Source organism: Pristiophorus japonicus, chromosome 1 (genome assembly GCF_044704955.1).
Source record: "Pristiophorus japonicus isolate sPriJap1 chromosome 1, sPriJap1.hap1, whole genome shotgun sequence".
In the NCBI taxonomy this organism is placed as follows: domain Eukaryota; kingdom Metazoa; phylum Chordata; class Chondrichthyes; family Pristiophoridae; genus Pristiophorus; species Pristiophorus japonicus.
Window position 1 is genome coordinate 378371995 of NC_091977.1, and position 22221 is coordinate 378394215.

The following is a 22221-nucleotide window of genomic DNA, read 5'->3' on the forward strand; positions in this document are numbered from 1 at the left end:
CCACTGAGGACACAATGTTTCACAACCGATAAAATAGGATCATGGCTGGTCCAGATCCTCACTTGTTGAGCAGTGACAGGCGTTTCTTCACTCTCAAAAGCATCCATTACCAACAGTAGATCTGCAGGTTGAGGCGTCTCCACTTCAGGTGTGGGCAACGCAGACGACTCAGTGCATCGGCACAATTCTCAGTGCCAGGTCTATGGTGAATAACATAATCATAGGCAGACAATGTCAACGCCCACCTCTGGATATGGGACGATACATTGGTATTAATACCTTTGTTTTCCAAAAACAATGAAATGAGTGGCTTGTGATCTGTTTCGAGTTGAAAATGAAGACCAAACAGGTAACTGATGCATCTTTTTCACCCCATACACACAGGCCAAAGCTTCTTTTTCTATCATTCTGTACGCTCTTTCCGCCTTTGACAAACTTTTCGAAGCATATGCAACAGGTTGTAGCTTCCTGACTCATTTGCTTGTTGGAGTACACAGCCAACCCCATATGATGAAGCATCACAGGCCAATACAAGACGCTTACACAGATCATAGTGAACAAGCTGCTTGTTCGAACAGAGCAGATTTTTGGCTTTCTCAAAAGTTCTATCTTGAGATACACCCCAGACCCAGTTGTCGCCTTTTCTAAACAGCGTGTGCAGTGGCTCTAATAAAGTGCTCAATTTGGGTAAGAAATTACCGAAGTAATTGAGTAGCCCAAGGAATGAATGCAGCTCTGTCACATTCTGAGGTCTGGGTGCATTTTTGATGGCCTGGGTTTTCGAATCAGTAGGCCTGATGCCATCAGCAGCAATCTTCCTCCCCAGTAATTCAACTTCAGGTGCCATGAAGACACGATTCGAACGTTTCAGCCTGAGTCCCACTTTGTTCAGATGATGTAGGACTTCTTCAAGATTGTTCAGATGTTCAGCAGTGTCGCGACCTGTGACCAGAATGTCATCTTGAAGCACGACAGTTCTAGGAATGGACTTCAGTAGACTCTCCATGTTCCTCTGAAATATGGCTGCAGCCGAACGGATTCCAAAAGGACACCTGTTGTAGACAAACAGTCCTATATGGGTGTTGATGCAGGTGAGTTTCTTCGAAGTATCGACAAGCTCCTGTGTCATATAGGCCGATGCCAGATCCAGTTTGGTAAACGACTTTCCACCAGCTAGCATGGCGAACAGGTCGTCAGATTTCAGTAGCGGATACTGATTCTGTTTCGAAAATCGGTTAATTGTAACCTTGTACACAGAGTCTGACAGTGCCATCACTCTTTAACACAGGAACGATAGGACTGGCCCATTTGTTAAATTCGACCGGTGATATGACTCCTTCACATTGCAGTCTGTCAAGCTCAATTTCGACCTTCTCCCTCATTATGTACAGAACAGACCAAGCTTTATGATAGACAGGTCTTGCATCAGAATCCAGGTGAATCTGCACCTTGACTCCAGTAAAATTGCCAATGCCCAGTTCAAACAAAGAAGAAAACTTCTTCAGCACTTGAGCACATGAAGTGTCATCCACTGAGGACAATGCTTTGATATCATTCCAGTTTCACTTGATTTTCTCGAGCCAATTCCTGCCGAATAGTGTTGGACCATTGCCTGGGATGATCCATAATGGTAAGTCATGAACCACACCATCATACGACACCTTGACTACTGCACTGCCAATCATCGGTATGAGTTCCTTCGTGTAAGTACGCAACTTGGCATTGACTGGACTCAGCTTAGGCTTCACAGCCTCAATGTCCCACAGCTTGTCGAATGTCCTTTGGCTCATTGTCGACTGACTTGCACCCGTGTCCAGCTCCATTGCTACAGGCACGCCATTTAGCTTAACATTAACGATTATCGGCTGGCTCTTTCCCAAGAACGAATACAGACCATATATTTCCTCTTCGGGTTGTGTAACCGGGCCAGCACTGGACTGGTCATCATCAGCAATGTGTTGAGCAGCAGCATGCCTGCTCAGTTGTGGGCACATTCTCTGAAGGTGCCCCACTTTCGAACAGCCTTTACAGATGTACTGTTTAAACTGACACTGATGAGGCCGATGATTGCCCCCACAATACCAACAGGGTGAAATCGGATTTGTACCAGTTGGCGGACTTTGAGCAGCTACAGGTTTCACATAAGCAGTCGAGTAGGCCCTGCCATAAGCAGCTCTGCCAGACGATGACACAATATTGTTTACAGTACTTGCCGTGGAGCTCCGACTCTTCGATGATATCTACCTTAAATTATCATCAGTCGCCATGCATACCTGGGCAATCGCGATGGCCTTGCTCAAATCCAGTGTTTCTGCAGCCAATAATTTCTGAAGGATCACATCATGGTTGATGCCTATCACGAAGAAATCTCACAGCATGTCTTCCAACGCGTTTCCAAACTTACACGGCTCAGTCAGACGTCTTAGGTCGGCGACGAATCCCGACACATCCTTGCCCTCAGCACGAACATGTATGTAGAAGCGATAGCGCGAGATGATGATCCCCTCTTTTGGCTTGAGATGTTCACGCACCAGATTGCACAACACTTTGTCCGTTGGATGTACAGGCGAGAGAAGATTCTTTATGAGGTCATAAATTGCTGCAGCACAAACGGTGAGGAAAACCGCCCTGCGCCTAACTGCATCACCAGCTTCCTCCATTTTGTTGCCCACGAAATGCTGATCCAGGCGGTTGATAAAATCGGCCCAATTCTCGCCATCAATCAGAATTCCAATGGTGCCCTTTGTGCATGCGAAGGTTCTTACCTCGTTGCCAAATGTAATGTATATGACTCGAAAGACTTGTTACTGTAAACTCACTCTGGGGCAAACCTGGTTCAACTTTATTCGCGCCCAAAGTGCACACGACATGGTACTCGCTCTTATATACCAGGGCCCACGCACACGCGCGTACAGCCCGATGACCTCCGACAGTGGCGCCCCCTGGTGTCTAGTGACCCCAAGCATAAATACATAACCAGTTCCTAGATTACCACTGTTGCACTTCACCTTATTGAACTGAAGCCAAAAGGTATGACCAATCTCCAGTTGATAATCTCACACAACTTGGATTTTGCAGCAAATATATTCTGGAATGCAAAGATAAACCCTGGCTTCGATTCTCCACTGCTAACCGTCTTCTTAAGCCCCTCTACCCTGTCTCCTCCACCCTCACTTTTGACAATAAGTGTGAGAAGCTCATGGACTTCTTTGTCTCTAAGATTGAGACAATCCGTTCAGCTGCTTCTGCCACTTCCTTTTTTTCCCCTAGCCCACCAGGCCAAACTTCCTCGAAGGATCCCCCCTGCCCGAGCCCTGAACTTACATCTTTCTTCAGTTTCTCTCCAATCTCCCCTCATGGGCTCTCCATGCTCATCTTGTCCATGAGATCCACTTCCTGCTCCATCGATCCTATTCCCACCAAACTGCTGACCACACAACTTCCTTTTCTGGTTCCCACGTTTGCTGACATTGTTAATGGTTCTCTCTCCTCAGGTACTGTCCCCCTCTACCTCAAATCTGCCGTCATCACCCCTCTCCTCAAAAAACCATCCTTGTAAACTAGCGCCTCATCTCCAACCTCCCTTTCCTCTCCGAAGTCCTTGAACATGTTGTCGCCTCCCAAATCAGTGCCCATCTTTCCCGCAACTCCATGTTTGAACCCTTCCAATCAGGTTTCTGTTCCGCCACATTACTGAAACGGCTCTCATCAAAGTCACGAATGACATCCTTTGTGACTGTGACAAAGGAAAACTATCCCTCCTCATCCTTCTCGACTTGTCTGCAGCTTTTGACATGGTTGACCACTCTATCCTTCACTAATGCCTCTCCACTGTCGTCCAGCTGGGTGGGACTGCACTCGCCTGGTTCCATTCTTATCTATCTAATCATAGCCAGAGAATCACCTGCAATGGTGTCTCTTCCCATTCCTGCGTCGTGACCTCTGATGTCACCCAAGGATCTATCTTTTCCCCTCTCCTATTTCTCATCTACAAGCTGCCTCTTGGCGACATCATCTGAAAACACAGCTGGCTCATTTGTTTCCTAACTCCATCCACCGGCCTTGGATCCATATCTCTTAATACCCTTGGCTAGTAAAAATCTATCAGTCTCTGATTTAAAATGATTAATGAGCTAGCATCAGAAGAGTCTATAACTTTGATTTATGACTTAGCAGCACCTTCTACAGGTAACTGTCACAGACCAATATCTATAGTGTAACCTCGGAGGTGACAAGTCTCAGGAATGACCACACCTTGACTACTGTGTACAATTCTGGTCGCTGTGGCATAGCAAGGATATCCAGCACTGGAGGCAGCACAGAAACATAGAAACATAGAAAATAGGTGCAGGAGTAGGCCATTCGGCCCTTCTAGCCTGCACCGCCATTCAATGAGTTCATGGCTGAACATTCAACTTCAGTACCCCATTCCTGCTTTCTCACCATACCCCTTGATCCCCCTAGTAGTAAGGACCTCATCTAACTCCTTTTTGAATATATTTAGTGAATTGGCCTCAACAACTTTCTGTGGTAGAGAATTCCACAGGTTCACCACTCTCTGGGTGAAGAAGTTCCTCTGCATCTCGGCACAGAAAAGGGTAACCAAACTGCTAACTCACTTAAGAGGAGGAAAGAAAGAAAGAGAAAAAGAAAGAGTTGCATTTATATAGCGCCTTTCATGACCACCGGACGTCTCAAAGCGCTTTTCAGCCAATGAAGAGACAGACATTGTATATTTTGGAGAAGAGAAGACTCAGGGAAAATGTTATTCAAGTATTCAAGATTCTTAACGGAATAGATAAATTGAACCCCAATTTTATGCAGATGGTAGTGAATGTGGTCAACAGACTGCCCAGCAGGGGAAACAGTATGGAAAAAGGTTAAAGGAAGATTGCACAGATATATGAGGGTATGGAGGATTGAAATGTATAGGGCTAGCCAAGTGGACCGCATTCTTTCTCAATCCTGCACTTTCTTATGTTACTAAGCCCTTATTGATAGATTTTAGAGTCACAGTTTATTATAACTGAGTACCATTGATTTTTAAACTAATTCTATTGATGTTTTGTTTTGTCAGCATTAGGAAGTCCAGCTGCACACAGAGGCATAGCCACTCCATCAATAATCCAGATGCTGGGTCTTTGGAAAATGTGTCCATACAGGAAGGCTGTGAAGAAGTACATCGCTTTCAGGACAATGAAAAGGAAGGAGTTCATTACAGCTATTCTTTTTTCCACTTTATACTTTTTCTGGCCTCTATGTACGTTATGATGACACTAACTAACTGGCACAGGTAAGAGGTAAAACAATACCATTGCTGAACCATAATAGGCACAATCTTAACATTTAAAAATGTAGGCCCCAAAATTTCAGGAGTCCGGGAGGGTATAGTCCAGGTGAATAGCCCATGGAAAGGGGTACAATTTGGGATAGAACCTGAATTACTCTTTCACCCACCTACCCCCATGTTCTAGGATATTTTGGTGGCATTTCTGGAGCGTTCTCGGGCTACCCCAGGAATTATACTCTCAATAAGCTCAGTGGAAGCCACACTAGTTGACAGCTGGCTGAGTTTGACAATCAGCCTTCAGAAAGCATCAAACTTTGTCCAGGAATAGGTAATCGATCCCAAGAGTTAACGGAAACATTTCCCTTCAAGGAACAGAAAATATAATGAGGCATTTTCAATTGGGCCCCATAAGGGCCACTCGCTCTGGTATCGGAACGGCATGATGGTGCTCCAGTTTTTCAAATGACAGTCAGGACAGGCACCATTTTTGTACCTGTACTGATGTGGGCCTCTCATCACAACAATGCAATATGTGATTTGGGATGGATTCCATGTCTTTGGATTCAAGGGACTGGAAGTCACTCTCTGCTGCATTTTCAATTTCAGAGCAGGGACTCCAGAATTCGAGGCCATACGTCCCATTTTTCATTTGGAGTTTATATTCTCTGAATGGATTAACGTCCACTAACCTTAGTTAGATTAACGCGCTACCAGCTCCCGCGAAATTGTATGGGTGTTAGCGGAGGCATGACTGCATTAGCACCGTGCTGGTAGGGCCGCTGCACCTCTGACATGTATGCTGCCTCTTTCAGCCCTGGAGGAAATTGACCAACAATGCCCATGCCAGCTTCACAGGTCGCGAGCCGGGCTGGACACCCATCATGAGGCGAGGCTTAAAGGGGATGTGGACAAAGCCGTGTACCGCCATCTTTTTTTTTTACCTCCTTACCGGCCGCACCCTTGTCCACTCCTTTCACAGGGTCCGGGCTGCGATCGTGCAGCCCGGAATTCTGTTTGTGTGCTGGGCTGCGGCCACAGCACTACACAGCCCTGGTGGCCCAGTGGAAGACATCAAAGGGCCTGCAGAGTTCGCAGCATACCTCCCTTTAATGGAAGACGAGGGGTGTTGAAACGCATCAGCGCTATGTGGTGAGGCCACGTAGTGCCCCTGATCACGCCCCAAAAGGAAGTCGAGCGTGCGCCATTGTGCTCCACCTCCTGTGAGGGGCTGTAACCCGAATTTCACTTCTGGTGCAGGATTTCTGCGCTGGGCGCAGAATGTCTGGCCCCGGAGAGGTTACTGCCCCCAACCGGGACAATAGGGAGTTTTGGCCCCCAAGATCATTGACCTCTAGATCATTGACTGACAGATTTATGTTTCTCACTGACAGCTATATAGGATTACAACTGACATTTTTCTGCACAAGGTGTTTCCTGTTCATTTACAAGCAATGTTTCCACTAAGCTGCACGGCTGTGCAGCAGCCTGGAGGTCCCACGCAGGCTGCTCACCGACTTTGACATGGAAGAAACTGTGCATGCGCTAAAATTTGAATGAGCTGAGCAAACAGTTAAAGGGACCACACACAAAAAAAAATTAGAGGCAACATTGTTTACAAGTGACTCAAATATCTTGTAATTAGCATAAACTTATTTAATAAATATAATGCAAATATGTTTTCCATTGTAACAAACTCATTTTCATTGCAAATTTTTTTGGGGAATTTACAACAAAGCAGAATATTTCTGATTATCGACTCTCTTCCGAGTTAAATTAGTTCATGTGAGTACTTCTTACTGATTCATAATTAGAAATTCAAAACCAAGATTCCTCGTAAGGCTTCAGAATTACAATTCAAAATGTCAGGACCTCGTATTTAAGGCTAAAAATTATTATTTTCAAGAATGGCAGCTAAACACTTAAAAGCATCTGTATGATATTTCTATTTTTATTAACTTATAAAGGAAATAAATTTCAGTTGTATAGTATCTTTCGCATCCTCAGGATATCCCAAAGTGCTTCACAGCCAATTACATACTTTAGAAGTGTATTACTGTGACAACTTACTGTTGCTGACTCAAACTGGAGAAATTCCATGTGGATTGTAAATATTTTATATCATGTAAACGTATCTATCACCATGTATATTGGATTTTCTTTCCTGACATCATTTACCCATCAATCACATGCTGTAGACCAGGTAGTAAATCAGGCTGGTTATTAATACTTCCGGCAGGACGACAGCACAGATAGTTGAAGGATTGTCTTTATATTGCAAGCAGGTGGTCACAACCTCCCAAGATTTCGAATATAATACAGGTTGAACCTCCCTTATCCAGAAATCCCTTATCCGGAACCATGCCTCGTCCGGAATCATTCCCAGCCACCAGATGGCGCATGTCCAGAACTCCGACATGAACAAATTGAAAAAAATTGAAGTCCTTCCTCGCTGCCGCCTCCCGCAATCGCTGGCCTGACCCCACGATCCCACCGCCGCCGCCGCCCCCATGATCTCTCTGCCGCACTCCCAGCCCCAAGCCAGCCAGCCCATATCCCCTTGCTCAGTACCTGTACCATCCAACTTAACGTCACCACCCCTCGTCCAGAAAAATCCCTTATCCAGAACAGGCCAGATCCCGAGGGTTCCGGATAAGGGAGGTTCAACCTGTACCTTCAAAACCTTTGTAACAAAAACATTCCTCAAAGAGAAGTTTCTTTTGGCAACATTTTACTTTTCAACATTCCATTTTTGCCTACATGTACCATTGATAGAAATGGCAGAGGATATATCTGGAATGAGAACTGGCCGGTAAGTAGTGCGCTGCCATTTTTAGCTTGCTACCTCCCCATTCCTGCTGAGCAGAGGCCCTAAAAATCAGTCCCATAGGAAAAAAAAAGTGACACGTAAAGCCAGAGGGGTAATTTTCAACGTTACCACCCGTGTGGTAATCTAGCAGAGCGCATTGGCTATCCATGGAATGATACTCAGGCGGGTTCTACAATGGACAGACAATCCACTCCCAAGCAGCAAAGCTGAAACTTAACCCCAGAGAGTCTAATGAGAGATAATTTGGTTGTTTGCTGTTGTAGATTATTTGTATCAGGCTTCCAAATGGATATGATAACTTTAATGCAATAAATTGATGAGTGCCACCAAAGTATTAAGGAAGAATATCAATATTATCGATGATATATGTGGTAAAAAGGTAGACAAAAGGGTAAGACAGGTAACTTACTCTTCAGAGCTCTGACCTGTTTTCTGAATTGCATCCTCAGTGCTTTGCAATTTCTACAACCTATGTGGTCATTTTTAAGAAATTATTAAAATTATATTGCTACAAATTAATTCAAAATTTCAAAAATGACAGGAGGCATATTATACCATGACATGTATTCCAAAGAATAACTTTCATCATGATTCAGCTGAAGTTGCCGCTGTAGTGGACCCAGTCTAACGACTTTTCAACAACACATTATATCTTTATATATTGATAATCAGGGAATGTACAACTACAATTGTCTATTCCTACACACTGAGCTTGCAGTAATGAAATTTAAAAAAATCTTCTTGGGGGACAGATTCAAAAATTAAGTTTTTCTCCATGTTTTGTTTATGGATTACAAAAAGGCCCTGAGATTACACTGTGGGATATTGGCTTACCTAATGTGTTTGGCTAAAATTCCTCTTTACTCTATTTTAGCAGAGATGATAACTGCTTTTTAAAAAAATAGATTAATGCCTCTGCTAAAATTTCAGACAAAAGTGTTAAGCATTTATATGCAATTATCCCAGAGAATCATTTCAGGGTTGTACTTTATAGAGGAGTTCAATGATCTTTAAAAAAATCTCATTTTAATTTAGTTCATAGAGATAAAACCATTATTTCTGATCAAATTCTAGGTGGTTTAAAGTAATTGATAGTAGCTTTCTTGCATTCCTATACAGTCATAGTCCTGATTTTAGAAGTATATCAAGCAGTTGGATTGCTGTATGGATGAAGATTGCCTCTAGCTGGGTCTGCAGTTCCCTTTACATCTGGACACTTTTGGCTCCTCTGGTTCTTTCCAAGCAAGATGATTTTGAAGAACACACAAACTAAGAATGAAGTTAAAAAGAAGATAACAGCATGGAAAAGGAGTTTATTTTCTCACCCCTGAGATACTTCCTGAAGCATAACGAAAATAACAGTTTTACACTAATCTAAATGAAATGTGCATTTTCAATCTATGTTATTAATTGTTGTGGCCAAAGAGTTTGTGTCAGTTGTTAACGGAGAATAATTGCAGGAACTAATAATTTAACCATGGGTAACCAGCTGGTTGGACAGCTGACAGAAATCAGGTGATCCTCAATTTGAGGACTAAACATTCAGTTATTTGCGAGGCCCAGTGAGATAGCAATAAATATACCAGCATTGACACATACATTGGAAAGATCATTCTAAGAGAATACAGAAAATTATAAACCAAATGCAGAAATTGTGAAAACGATCACATAAATTGATAATCGTATTTAGTCATTATGGCCATTACTAGTTCTGAGGTTCTTATTACCAACCCTAGCTTTGCTCAGGTCTGTAATAATCCCCTCAGGGTCTGTAATAATCATAATGCCTCCTGAAATTATGTTAGGTTATCCAATATATAATGCAATAAAATATAGACTACTATTATTCATTCCAATGCTTTTAGATCATTGAATAGCAATATTATTATAGCTTACTCACTTTTCCATGTCATTATCTTAAAGATACTTGAATTTAACTATAAATATTGTTTAAAAAATGTCAATAAAGTCTGTTAATGACCTATAAATTAAAAGTTGACAGATGCAATAGTGAGTTTCAACACTGGTACATGTATTGTTAATAGCAATAATCAGAATATGTTTCTGACTTCTGCCTTGAGTAGGATCAGCAGTGAAAGTCCAAATTAGGAATGCTTGTGTTTTTTGTGTTTAATGTTGTCCAGCTCTCAATGTATCTATGGAAGTATATAGTAGCTAGAATATTATAAGCATTATTTACTAAACCTTATTGCTTATTGTATGTTCTAGAAAATTGGACATTGGAGTTAATATTGTTACAGATACATTGGAATGTCTTGTAGCAACACTGCAGAGCTTACATAGCAAAAAATTCTCTTACAGCCCAACTTAGAGGGCAGGTGTACAATAACTTTTCTGCAAATGGTGTTTTTCATTTTTTAATTCATTCTCAGGATGTGGGCGTCACTGGCAGGGGCAGCATTTATTGTTCATTCCGAGTCACCCTGAGAATGTGATGGGCTTTCTTTTTGAATTGTTGCAGTCTGCATGGTTTTCATAGAATCATAGAAAAATTACAACACAGAAGGAGGCCATTCGGCCCATCATGTCCGTGCCGGTTGGAAAAGAGCTACCCAGCCTAATCCCACCATCAGGTCCATAGCTCTGTAGATTATGGCTCTTTAAATGCACATCCAAGTACTTTTTAAATATTATGAGGGTTTCTGCCTCGACCAGCCTTTCAAGCAATGAGTTCCAGACTCCCACCATTCTCTGGGTGAAGAAATGTTTCCTCATTTACCCTCTAATCCTTCTATCAACAATGTTAAATCTCTGCCCCCTGGTTAATGACCCCTCTTCTAAGGGAAATAGATCCTTCCTATCCATTTTATCTCGGCCCCTCATAAATTTATACACCTCAATTAAATCTCCCCTCAGCCTCCTCTGTTCCAAGGAAAACAACCCCAGCCTATTCAATCTCTCCTTATAGCTAAAGTTTTCCAGTCCTGGCAACATACTCATAAATCTCCTCTGCACCCTTTTTAGTGCAACCACATCCTTCCTGTAATGTGGTGACCAGAACTGCACACAGTACTCAAGCTGTGGTCTAACTAATGTTGTATACAGTTCTAGCATAACTTCCCTGCTCTTGTATTCTATGCCTCGGCTAATAAAGGAAAGCATTCCCTATGCCTTTTTAACTACCTTATCGACCATCCTGCTACCTTTAAAGATTTGTGGATATATACTCCAAAGTTCCTCTGTTCCTTCACACCTCTCAGTATCCTCCCATTTATTGTGTACTCGCTTGCCTTATTGCCCCTCCCCAATGCATTATCTCACATAAAAAATCATTAAAACATTCTCCAGACCCTTTTACCCTAAATCACCACAACAGAATTTTAAAATAATGAGTTAAAAAACCAATTACTAACCTTTTTTCTTGAAGAGCTACTCACCTACCGCCCAGCTCTGCTGATTCCAATGGGCATTTTTTTTTTCATACTTACTTACAGGTCACTGTTGAGCCAAATATCGCGCCAGGGTGATCTGAGGACGGTGCATGCTGGCAGTCTGCTCCCCAGCAATACCTCAAAACTGCTGGCGTAACTCAGGTGGGGAACTTCTCGCTCATCTGGTTATCGCCCACAATGACCAATACCGCCCAGAAACCGGGCGGTAAGCCAATGGAAATTCTAGACCATTATCTCTTACTATGTTTATCCTGTCCAATATTTCACTATCTTCCCCCTGAACTTCAACGTCGGCATCGTCCCCCTCTTTTGTAAAGACAGCTACAAAGTATTAATTTAGCACCTTACCCACATTCTCCACCTCCACACACACATCATCATTTTGGTCCCTAATAGGCCTTACTCTTTCCTTCGTTATCCTCTTGCACTTTATGTAATTGTAAAACATGTTTGGGTTTTCTTTGTTTCTACTTGCCAGTATTTTTTTATGCTCTCTTTTTGCTTTCCTAATTTCCTTCTTAATTTCACCTTTGCACTTTCTATACTCTTCGAGGCTTTCTGCAGATTTGAGCTCACGATATCTGATATATCCTTCCCTTTTTGCCTTATCTTACCCTGTATGCACCTTGTCATCCAGGGGGCTCTACCTTTGGCAGTTCTACCCTTTTTCTTTATGGGAACATGTTTACCCTGAACTCCATGTCCCTCCCTCTTCAATGCCTCCGACTGCTCTTGCACTGATTTACTGCCAAGTAACTGTTTCCAGTCCACTTTTACTAAATCACTTCTCAGCCTAGTAAAATTAGCCTTCCCTCAATTTAGAAGCCTTACTCCTGTTTTTTTCTTTATCCTTATCCATAATTAAGCTAAAGCGAACTAAATTATGATCGCTACCACAAAACTGCTCTCCCACTGATACCCCTTCCACCTGCCCAGCTTCATTCCCTAACCCTTTTTGACCCAGCGACAATGAAGGAACAGTGATATATGTCCAAGTCAGCATGCTGTGTGATTTGGAGGGGAATTTGGAAGTGATGGTGTTCCTATGCACCTACTGCACTTGTCCTTCTAGGTGCTGGAAGTCACTGGTTTGGGAGGTCCTGCCAAAGAAGCCTTGCCAAGTTGCTGCACTGCATCCTTTAGATACTGCTCCCTTCAGTCACGGTACACCACTGATGGAAGGGGTGGATGTACAGGAGGTGCTCATCCACTGGACTGCTTTGTCCTGGAAGATGACGAGTTTCTTGAATTTTCTTGCAACTGCACCCATCCAGGCAAGTGAATAATTTCCATCACACTCCTGGGGAGTCACGTGAGCCATCTGTCACAGAAACCCTAGCCTCTGACCTGCTCTAGTAGCCACAGCATTTAAGTTGAAATGAGTGGCAGATCAATGGTGATCCCCAGGTTTTTGATGGTGTGGGACTCAGCGACAGTAGCGCCATTGAATATCAAGGGAAAATGGTTAGGCTCCTTTGGAGATGGTTACTGGCTGGCACTTCTATGGTATGATACTACTTGCCACTTATCAGCCCAAGTCTTATGTTGGCCAGGTCTTGCTGCATGCAGACATGGACAGCTTCATTATCTAAAGAATTGCAAATGAAGCTGTACACTGCAAACATCAGTGAACAGCCCCACTTTTCATCTTATCATTGGCAGGTAAATTGTGTATGAGATGGGTGAATTGCTATCTGCTCCTTTAGGAAGGACCAATGCCCAATTACCACTTACAAAAGATTTTGCTATGACATGAACTTGAAATGAGTTCTGATGAAAGGTCACCAACCTAAAAAGTTAACTCAGTTTCTCTCTTTGCATAGCCCTAGACTATGAGTGGGCTAATTTGGATGCTACCAACAAGATTATTAAATGGTAAATTAGTAATTTCTCAATTATTTCCCAGTATTTATGGAAAATATTGGCCCTGAAATTCTGAGGAGGGCTTCCCACGGGTAAATCCTGAAAAAATAGAAATAAACTGCGCACTTACCTGGAGCTGCTGTACACGTTGGGACATCCGATTCACACGCCTCCTCTCCCAATGATGTGCAGCGCGTGCACGTCAGGATGTTCTCAGGAGTCATGTGTGCCTGGACACCCAATCACAGGTAAGTATTTTCTCATTCATAGTAATAGGAGATTCGTAAGTTACAAATCTCCTATTACTATGAATGAGAAAAACCCCAAAAGGCACAAACACTATACAAAACCTTTAAAAAAACACCGCACACAATAAACTAATAGAAATTAAAAATGTTACACATGTTTTTTAGATTTAAAAAAATCCCTGATTTAAAAAAAAAGTTAAGCTGGGTTCAAAATAAAATTATCTGAGTGGGCAGAGTTTTAACATAAATGTGTTTTTAAAATTTTTATTTTAATCGTGTTTTTTCTATGTTTTTAGACTCTTATGCCTGTAAAAGTTGGCTATACGCCTGATTTTTCAGGCGCAAGATTTTAAAGGACATTTGCAGGGCAAGATATTCGTAAATATCGGAAATCTTGCCCTGCAAATGTCCTCGCTCCCGAGATACGGAGGATCTGTCAAACTTGATAGATCGGAAATGCCAGCTGAAAACCAGCTTTTCCGATGCCTTCCCGGGTCCGTAGAAACTTCGGACGGACCCGGGACATCGGAATTTCAGGGCCAATGAAATCTTGTTTCAGCAAAAATTGAAAATATACATGTGACAGAAAAAAGTGATATGATAATCTAAATACTGAAGTGAATCATCTTTACAGTGAAATTTCTTGTGTCTTTTGAATCTGTTTTCTATATTGTGACTGTGACATCTGATTGCCAATGTTTTTGCTTATCAGTTAATTGATTATTTAAACCGTTGTTATTTACCTCTCATTCGCAATTTCCATTTCTCCAAAAATCACATTCCACTAAATCATAGTTATAAAAAAAGTCCTTGCACACACTCCTTCCAGAAAAACATAATTTTTGAGACACAGCCGCTATGACAGTTTCCATTCATCCCACTATATACCCTCAGTGGTAACACACTCGCCTCTGAGTCAGTAGGTTGTAGGTTCAATTTCCACTCCAGAGACTTGAGCAACACAAATCTAGGCTGTCACTCCTGCATAGTGCTACACTGTCAGAAGTGCTGTCTTTCGGATGAGACGTTAAAACCAAGGCTTTATCGACCCTCTCAGGTGGACATAAAAGATCACATGTCACTATTTGAAGAAGAGCAGGGAGTTCTCCCACTGTCTTGGACAATATTAATCTCTCAACCAACATCACTAACAGGATTATCTGGTCATTATCTCATTGCTGTTTGAGGAACCTTGCTCTGCGCAAATTGGCTGCCGCATTTCCCTACATTACAACAGTGACTGCATTTCAAAAGTACTTCATTGACTGTGAAGTGCTTAAGGGCGTTCTGAGTTCATAAAAGGTGCTATATAAATGCTGGGCCTAGTAATTGGATAAGGCCTGAAAATGGGTATGGGTATTCTGATGCGCAACAACATAGGAACAGGAGTAGGCCATTCAGCCCATCAAGCCTGTTTGCCATTCAATGAGATCATGGCTGATGTACGATCTAACTCCATATTTGCCCCATATCCCTTAATACCTTTGGTTAACAAAAAGCTATCAGTTTCAGATTTAAAATTAACAATTGATCTAGCACCAATTGCTGTTTGCGAAAGAGAGTTCCAAACTTCTACCACCCTCTGTGTGTAGAAATGTTTCCTAATTTCACTCCTGAAAGGTCTGGCTCTAATTTTTAGACTATGCCCCCTAGTCCTAGACTCCCCAATTAGCAGAAATAGTTTCTATTTACCCTATCTGTTCCCCTTAATATATTGAAATCTTTGATCAAATCACCCCTTAACCTTCTAAATTCCAGGGAATACAACCCTACTTTGTGTAACCACTCCTCGTAACTTAATCCTTGAAGTCCGGGTATCATTCTGGTAAATCTACGTTGCACTCCCTCCAAGGCCAAAATATCCTCCCTAATCCGTGGTGCCCAAAACTGCTCACAATACTCCAGGTGTGGACTACCCAGGGTTTTGTATAGCTGCAGCATAACTTCTACCCCTTGTATTCTAGTCCTCTAGATATAAAGGCCAGTATTCCATTAGCCTTTTTGATTATTTTCTGTACCTAATGATGGCATTTAATGATCTATGTACCTGGACCCCAAAGTCTCTTTGGACCTCCACTGTTTATGGCTTTTCACCATTTAGAAAATACCCAGTTCTATCCTTTTTAGGTCCAAAATGGATGACCTCACTTTGATATCCATTTGCCACATTTGTGCACATTCACTTAATCTATCAATAGCCCTTTGTACTGTTATAATTTCATCTACACTATCTACAATGCCGCCTATTTATGTCATTGGCAAATTTGGATATATGGCTTTCTATGCTATCATCTAAGTCGTTACTAAATACTGTGACTAGTGGTGCTCCAACACAGATCCCTGCGGGACACCACTAGTCACATCCTGCCAATTTGAGTACCTACCCATTATCCCTAAACGTTGTCTCCTGCCGCTCAGCTAATTTCCTAACCAGATCAATAATTTGCACTCAATTCCGTGAGCTCCTACCTTGGTTAACAGTTTCTTATGTGGGACTTTATCAAATGCCTTCTTGAACTGTAACATCCATAGACATTCCCTTGTCCACTACTTTAGTCACCTCCTCAAAAAATTCAATCAGGCTTGTCAGGCATAACCTACCTTTCAGAAATCCATGCTGGCTCTCTCCGATCAGCTTAAAACCTTCGAGGTATTCAGTCACCCTATCCTTAATTCTAGCAATTTCCTGACAACAAATGTTACAATAATTGGTCTATAATTCCGTGGTTTCCCTCTCTCGCCATTCTTAAATAGCAGAGTGAAATGTGCAGTTTTCCAATCTAAACGAATGGTTCCTGAATCAAGAATACTTTGGAAGATTATAGTTAGGGCATCTGCAATATGTTCATCTTCTTCCTTTAAAACTCTAGGATGGAAACCATCTGGTCCTGGGGATTTGTCATTCTTTAGTGCCATTATTTTCTTCATGACTATTATTTTACTTATGTTAATTTTATTGAGTTCCTGTCCCCAATTCAATATTAATTTCCTTGGGATTTCTGGCATGCTATTCTCTTCTACTGTAAATACCGACGCAAAGATATTATTCAATGTGTCCGCCATTTCCTTTTCAGTGACGATATTTCTGCTTTCAGTTTTTAAGGGGCCAACATTGCTCCTGACTATCTTCTTTTTCCTAATGTAAATTGTAAAACTTGTTTGTATTGATTTTGATATCCCTTGCAAGTTTCTTTTCATATTCCCTTTTTGTAGTCTTACTATCTGTTTTGTGACCCATTGCTGTTCTTTGTATCTTTCTGTGCTATTTTTTGCATTTTCTATGCTTTTTCTTTTAGTTTTATGCTATCCCTTACCACTTTAGTCATCCATGACTGTTTTTTTTGGCAAGCAGAGCTCTTGCTCTTCAGGGGTACAAACTGGTTCCGTATCATGTTAAGTTATTTTTTGAACATCTCCCACTGATCTTCTGTCATTTTATCCATTAACAGATTTCTTCAGTTTACTGTGGACAGTCTCTGCCTCATCCCATTGAGGTTGGCGTTGTCTAAATGTAGAATCTTTGTAGCTATTTTGCTTTTCTCCTTTTCAAATATTACGTTGAACTCGATCATGTTATGATCGCCATTGAATAAATTTCACCCAGTTAGGCTGTTAACTAAATCTGGCTCATTACTCATTACTAAATCTAATATGGCATTGTTACTTCTTGGATATATTGTTGTAGAAAACTAGCCCAGACACACTCAAGAAATTCACTACCTTTCTGACAGGTGCTAGTCTGCTTATTGTAATGTATGTATGTCTGGGTTTACCTGCCACCAGGGGGAGCGACCATTGGAGGTCATTGGGCCACAGACACACACGTGCAGCCCTTGTATATAAAGAAATACTCCATGTTTAATCCTCACTTTGAGAGCTAATAAAGTAAAGATTGAGTTCACGGTACTAAGCCTATTGAGTTATTGCATATGCAACATTTGGCGACGAGGCATAATACGAACTTTTACGCACAAAAGAGCACTGTTGGAATCCTGGAGCTATTCATGGAGGGAGAAGACTAGGAGGTTTTTACAGATCGCCTCGACCAACAAGATGGATGAAGATGCTGATGCAGTTAGGCACAGGGTGGTTTTCCTCACGGTTTGTGGTCCAAAAATCTATGGCCTCATAAAAAATCTGCTCTCACCTGCACGTCCAACGGAAAAGATCTATGAGGAATTGTGTGCTCTGATTCAGGATCATCTCAAACCTAAAGAAGGCATCATTATCTCGAGATATCGCTTTTACAAGCATGTTCATTCTGAGGGCCAGGACGTGGCGGAATTTGTTGCCAACGTCTCGCTGGGCCGTGTAAGTTTGGAACTGCGTAGGAAGACATGCTGCGCGACGTCTTTGTAAAAGGCATAAACCACGAGGTGATCCTGTGGAAGCTGCTGGCTGCGGAGACTCTGGATCTGAGCAGGGCCATCACGATCGCCCAGGCTTCCCTGACCATGGTCGATAGTACAAAGCAGATATCCTCGCAGAGTCGGAACTCCACGGCAAGTAATGTACACCAGATTGTGTCGTCGGTTGGCAGAGCTGCACCTGGCAGGGCCTACGCGACTGTGTTTGCAAACCTGTAGCTGCTCGAAGTCCGCCATTAAGCATGAATCCTATTTCACCCTGTTGGCGTTGTGGGGGCAATCATCGGCCTCATCAGTGCCGTTTCAGACAGTATATTGGTAGAGGTTGTGCGAAAATGGGGCACCTTCAGCGGATGTGTCCGCAGCTCAGCAAGCGTGCTGCGACACACCACGTGGATGATGATGACCGATCCAGAGCGGATCCGGCAACGCAACCCGAGATACCCGAGGGGAAAGTGTATAGTGTACATTCGTTCCTGACAAAGAGCCAACCGATAATGATTGAAGTAAAGTTGAATGGCGTGCCAGTATCTATGGAATTAAACACGGGTGCGAGTCAGTCAATTATGAGCCAGAGGACTTTCGAAAAGCTGTGGGACACCAAGGCCGTGAAACCCAAGCGGAGAACAGTAAATGCAAAATTGTGTACCTACACCAAAAAGCTCATACCAGTGATTGGCAGTGCAGCAGTCAACGTATCGTACGATGGGGCGGTTCATGATCTATCACTGTGGATTGTTCCAGGCAATGGTCCATCGTTGTCGGCAGGAGTTGGCTCGAAAAAATAAAGTGGAACTGGAACAATATTAAAGCTTTGTCATTGGTGGATGACGCTTCATGTACTCGGGTGCTGAGCAAATTTCCCTCGCTGTTTGAACCGGGCATTGGCAACTTCACGGGAGCCAAGGTACAGATCCACCTGGACTCGGATGCAAGACCCGTCCATCACAAAGCCCGGGCGGTCCCATACATGATGAGGGACAAGGTCAAAATCGAACTGGACAGACTCCAATGTGAAGGGGTCATTTCACCGGTTGAATTTAACGAATGGGCTAGTCCCATTGTTCCTGTGCTGAAGAGTGATGGCACTGCCAGGATTTGTGGAGACTACAAGGTTACGATCAACCAAGTTTCGAAACAGGATCAGTAGCCATGACCAAAGGCTGATGACCTGTTTGCAACACTAGCCAGGGGAAAGTCGTTCACCAAATTGGATCTGACATCAGCCTATATGACACAGGAGCTTGTCAAATCATCGAAGAAACTTACGTGCATCAATACGCATAAAGGGCTGTTCAGTTACAACAGGTGTCCTTTCGGAATTCGTTCAGCTGCAACTATATTTCAGAGAAACATGGAGAGTTTACTGAAGTCCATCCCTAGAACCGTGGTGTTCCAAGGCAACATTCTGGTCACAGGTCGTGACACTGCCGAACACCTGCACAGCCTGGAAGAGGTTCTATGTCATCTGGACAAAGTAGGGCTCAGGCTGAAATGTTCAAAGTGCATATTTATGGCAATGGAAGTCAAATTCCTAGGAAGGAAGATTGCTGCAGACGGTATCAGGTCTGTGGACTCTAAAACAGAGGCCATCAAAAATGCACGCAGACCCCAGAATGTGACGGAGCTGCGTTCGTTCCTTGGTCTTCTCAACTACTTTGGTAATTTCTTACCTAAATTGAGCACATTATTAGAGCCACTGCACATGCTGCTCAGAAAAGGCGACAACTTAGTTTGGGGTGTATGTCAAGACAGGGCCTTTGAGAAGGCTAGAAATCTGCTTTGTTCGAACAAATTGCTGGTACATTATGACCCGTGCAAGCGTTTAGTATTGGCCTGTGATGCTTCATCACATGGGGTTGGTTGCGTGCTCCAACAATCAAATGAGTCGGGCAAGCTACAACCCATTGCGTACGCGTCGCGAAGCATGTCTAAAGCAGAAAGAGCCTACGGCATGGTAGAGAAAGAAGCTTTAGCCTGTGTATATGGGGTTAAAAAGATGCACCAGTATCTGTTTAGGCTTTGTTTCGAGCTTGAAATCGATCACAAGCCACTCATATCTTTGTTTTCAGAGCATAAAGGTATCAATACCAACACGTCGTCCCACATCCAGAGGTGGGCGCTGACATGATCTGCCTCTGATTACGTCATTCGCCATAGACCTGGCACCGAGAATTGTGCCGATGCATTGAGCCATTTACCTTTGCCCACGCCAGAGGTGGAAACGCCACAGCCCGCAGACCTACTGTTGGTCATGGATGCCTTTGAGAGTGAAGGGTCACTGTTCAACAAGTTAGGACCTGGACCAGCCAGGATTCAATCTTATCGGTTGTAAAACATTGTGTCCTTAGTGGTGATTGGTCAGCCATTCCTAGGGAAGTGTGTGATGAGACCAAACCTTACAACCGTCGCAAAGATGAACTATCCATTCAATCTGATTATTTCCTATGGGGTAATCATGTTGTTATGACCAAGAAAGGCAGGGAGCGATTTGTACAGGAGTTACAGAGTACCCATTCCGGTATTGTGATGATGAAAGTCATTGCCAGGTCTCACAATTGGTGGCCTGGCATTGACTCTAATTTGTAGTCATATGTGCATCAGTGCAACACTTGCATGCAGTTAAGCAATGCACCAGTGGAATCTCCGTTAGGTCTGTGGTCGTGGCCATCCAAACCATGGTTGAGGATCCACACCGACAATGCGGGTCCTTTCCTGGACAAAATGTTTTTGGTGCTGGTGGATGCGTATTCCAAATGGATAGAATGTGTAATCATGTCATCCAGCACATCCACGGCCACCATTGAGAGCCTTCATACTATGTTCGCCACTCATGGTCTGCCCAACATCGTTGTGAGCGACAACAGATCGTGCTTCACGAGTTTGGAGTTTCAAGAATTTATGAGATTCAATGGTATCAAGCACGTAAGGTCAGCACCATTCAAACCCGTGTCCAATGGTCAAGCGGAACGGGCCGACCAAACCATCAAGCAGAGCCTGAAATGCATAACTCACAGTTGTTTGCAGACTCGCTTGTCACACATACTGCTTAGTTACAGGACAAGACCCCACACGCTTACCGGGGTCCGCCATGCTGAACTGCTGATGAAGAGAGGTCTCAAGATCAGGCTCTCGCTTGTCGACCCTGATCTTAACAATCACGTCAAAAACAGACGCCAACATCAGCAGTGGTATCATGATCGCACTGCCGTGTCACACGACATCTCTATTAATGATCCTGTGCATGTGCAAAATTATGATCAAGGCCCCAAGTGGGTCACGGGCACTGTTAGGGCCAAGGAGGGTAACAGGGTGCTTATTGTCAGGCTCACTCATGGGCAAACATGCAGAAGGCACATTGATCAGACGAAATTGCGGCACACAGACGAACCGGAACAGCTTGAAGAAGACACCATCAATGACCAACTGATTCATATTCAGCTACCAGAAGACCCTGCTGTTGTCAATGAATCTGAGCCTTCAATCCCCAACATGGACACTGCCACTCCCATTAGATCGGCTACCCAGCCTCAAGTCATGAATGACTCAGAGAGCTCACCCAGATCTGGAATTGAACTGAGACGATGAACGAGGGGGCGGAAAGCCCCGGACCATCTCAATTTGTAAATAGGACTGATACCAAGATCTTGAGGGGGAATGATGTAATGTATGTATGTCTGGGTTTACCTGCCGCCAGGGGGAGTGACCGTCGGAGGTCATTGGGCCACAGACACACACGTGCAGCCCTTGTATATAAAGAAAGCCTCCATGTTTAATCCTCACTTTGAGAGCTAATAAAGTAGAGTCAGGTCATACCTGATTGAGTTCACGGTACTAAGCCTATTGAGTTATTGTATACGCAACACTTATCCCAATCTATATGAAAGTTAAAATCCCACATTAAAATTATTCTACCTTTACGACACACTTGTCTAATCTCTGCATTTATACAATCTAGCACTTCACAGCTGCTACCAGGGGGCCTATATACAATTCCCACTACACTCTTAAATCATTTCCTATTTCTTAACTCTCCATAAAATCGGCACTGCCTGCTTACCTCTCATTATATATCCTCTCTTATCATTGAAGTGATTTCATCCTTAATCACTATGACTACTCCTCCCTCTCCACCATTTTCCCTATCTTTCCTGTAGACCTTTAGTTCCCGTTCCTGACCATCTTGCCCGTTGCTTCCGATGCTGCCTGCTAA

At 43.1% G+C, this 22221-nt stretch overlaps 1 protein-coding gene across 1 annotated transcript in view; it reads left to right on the plus strand.

The window, feature by feature from the left end:
* The window catches only part of LOC139266007 (serine incorporator 1-like), a 147967-nt gene extending 138577 nt beyond the window's left edge, over positions 1 to 9390 (plus strand). The window contains exons 9-10 of the mRNA XM_070883792.1: positions 5078 to 5293; positions 9237 to 9390. Coding sequence (XP_070739893.1) covers positions 5078 to 5293; positions 9237 to 9390 — 370 coding nt within the window. The remainder of the gene's footprint in view (positions 1 to 5077; positions 5294 to 9236) is intronic.
* The last annotated feature ends 12831 nt before the right edge of the window (positions 9391 to 22221 follow it).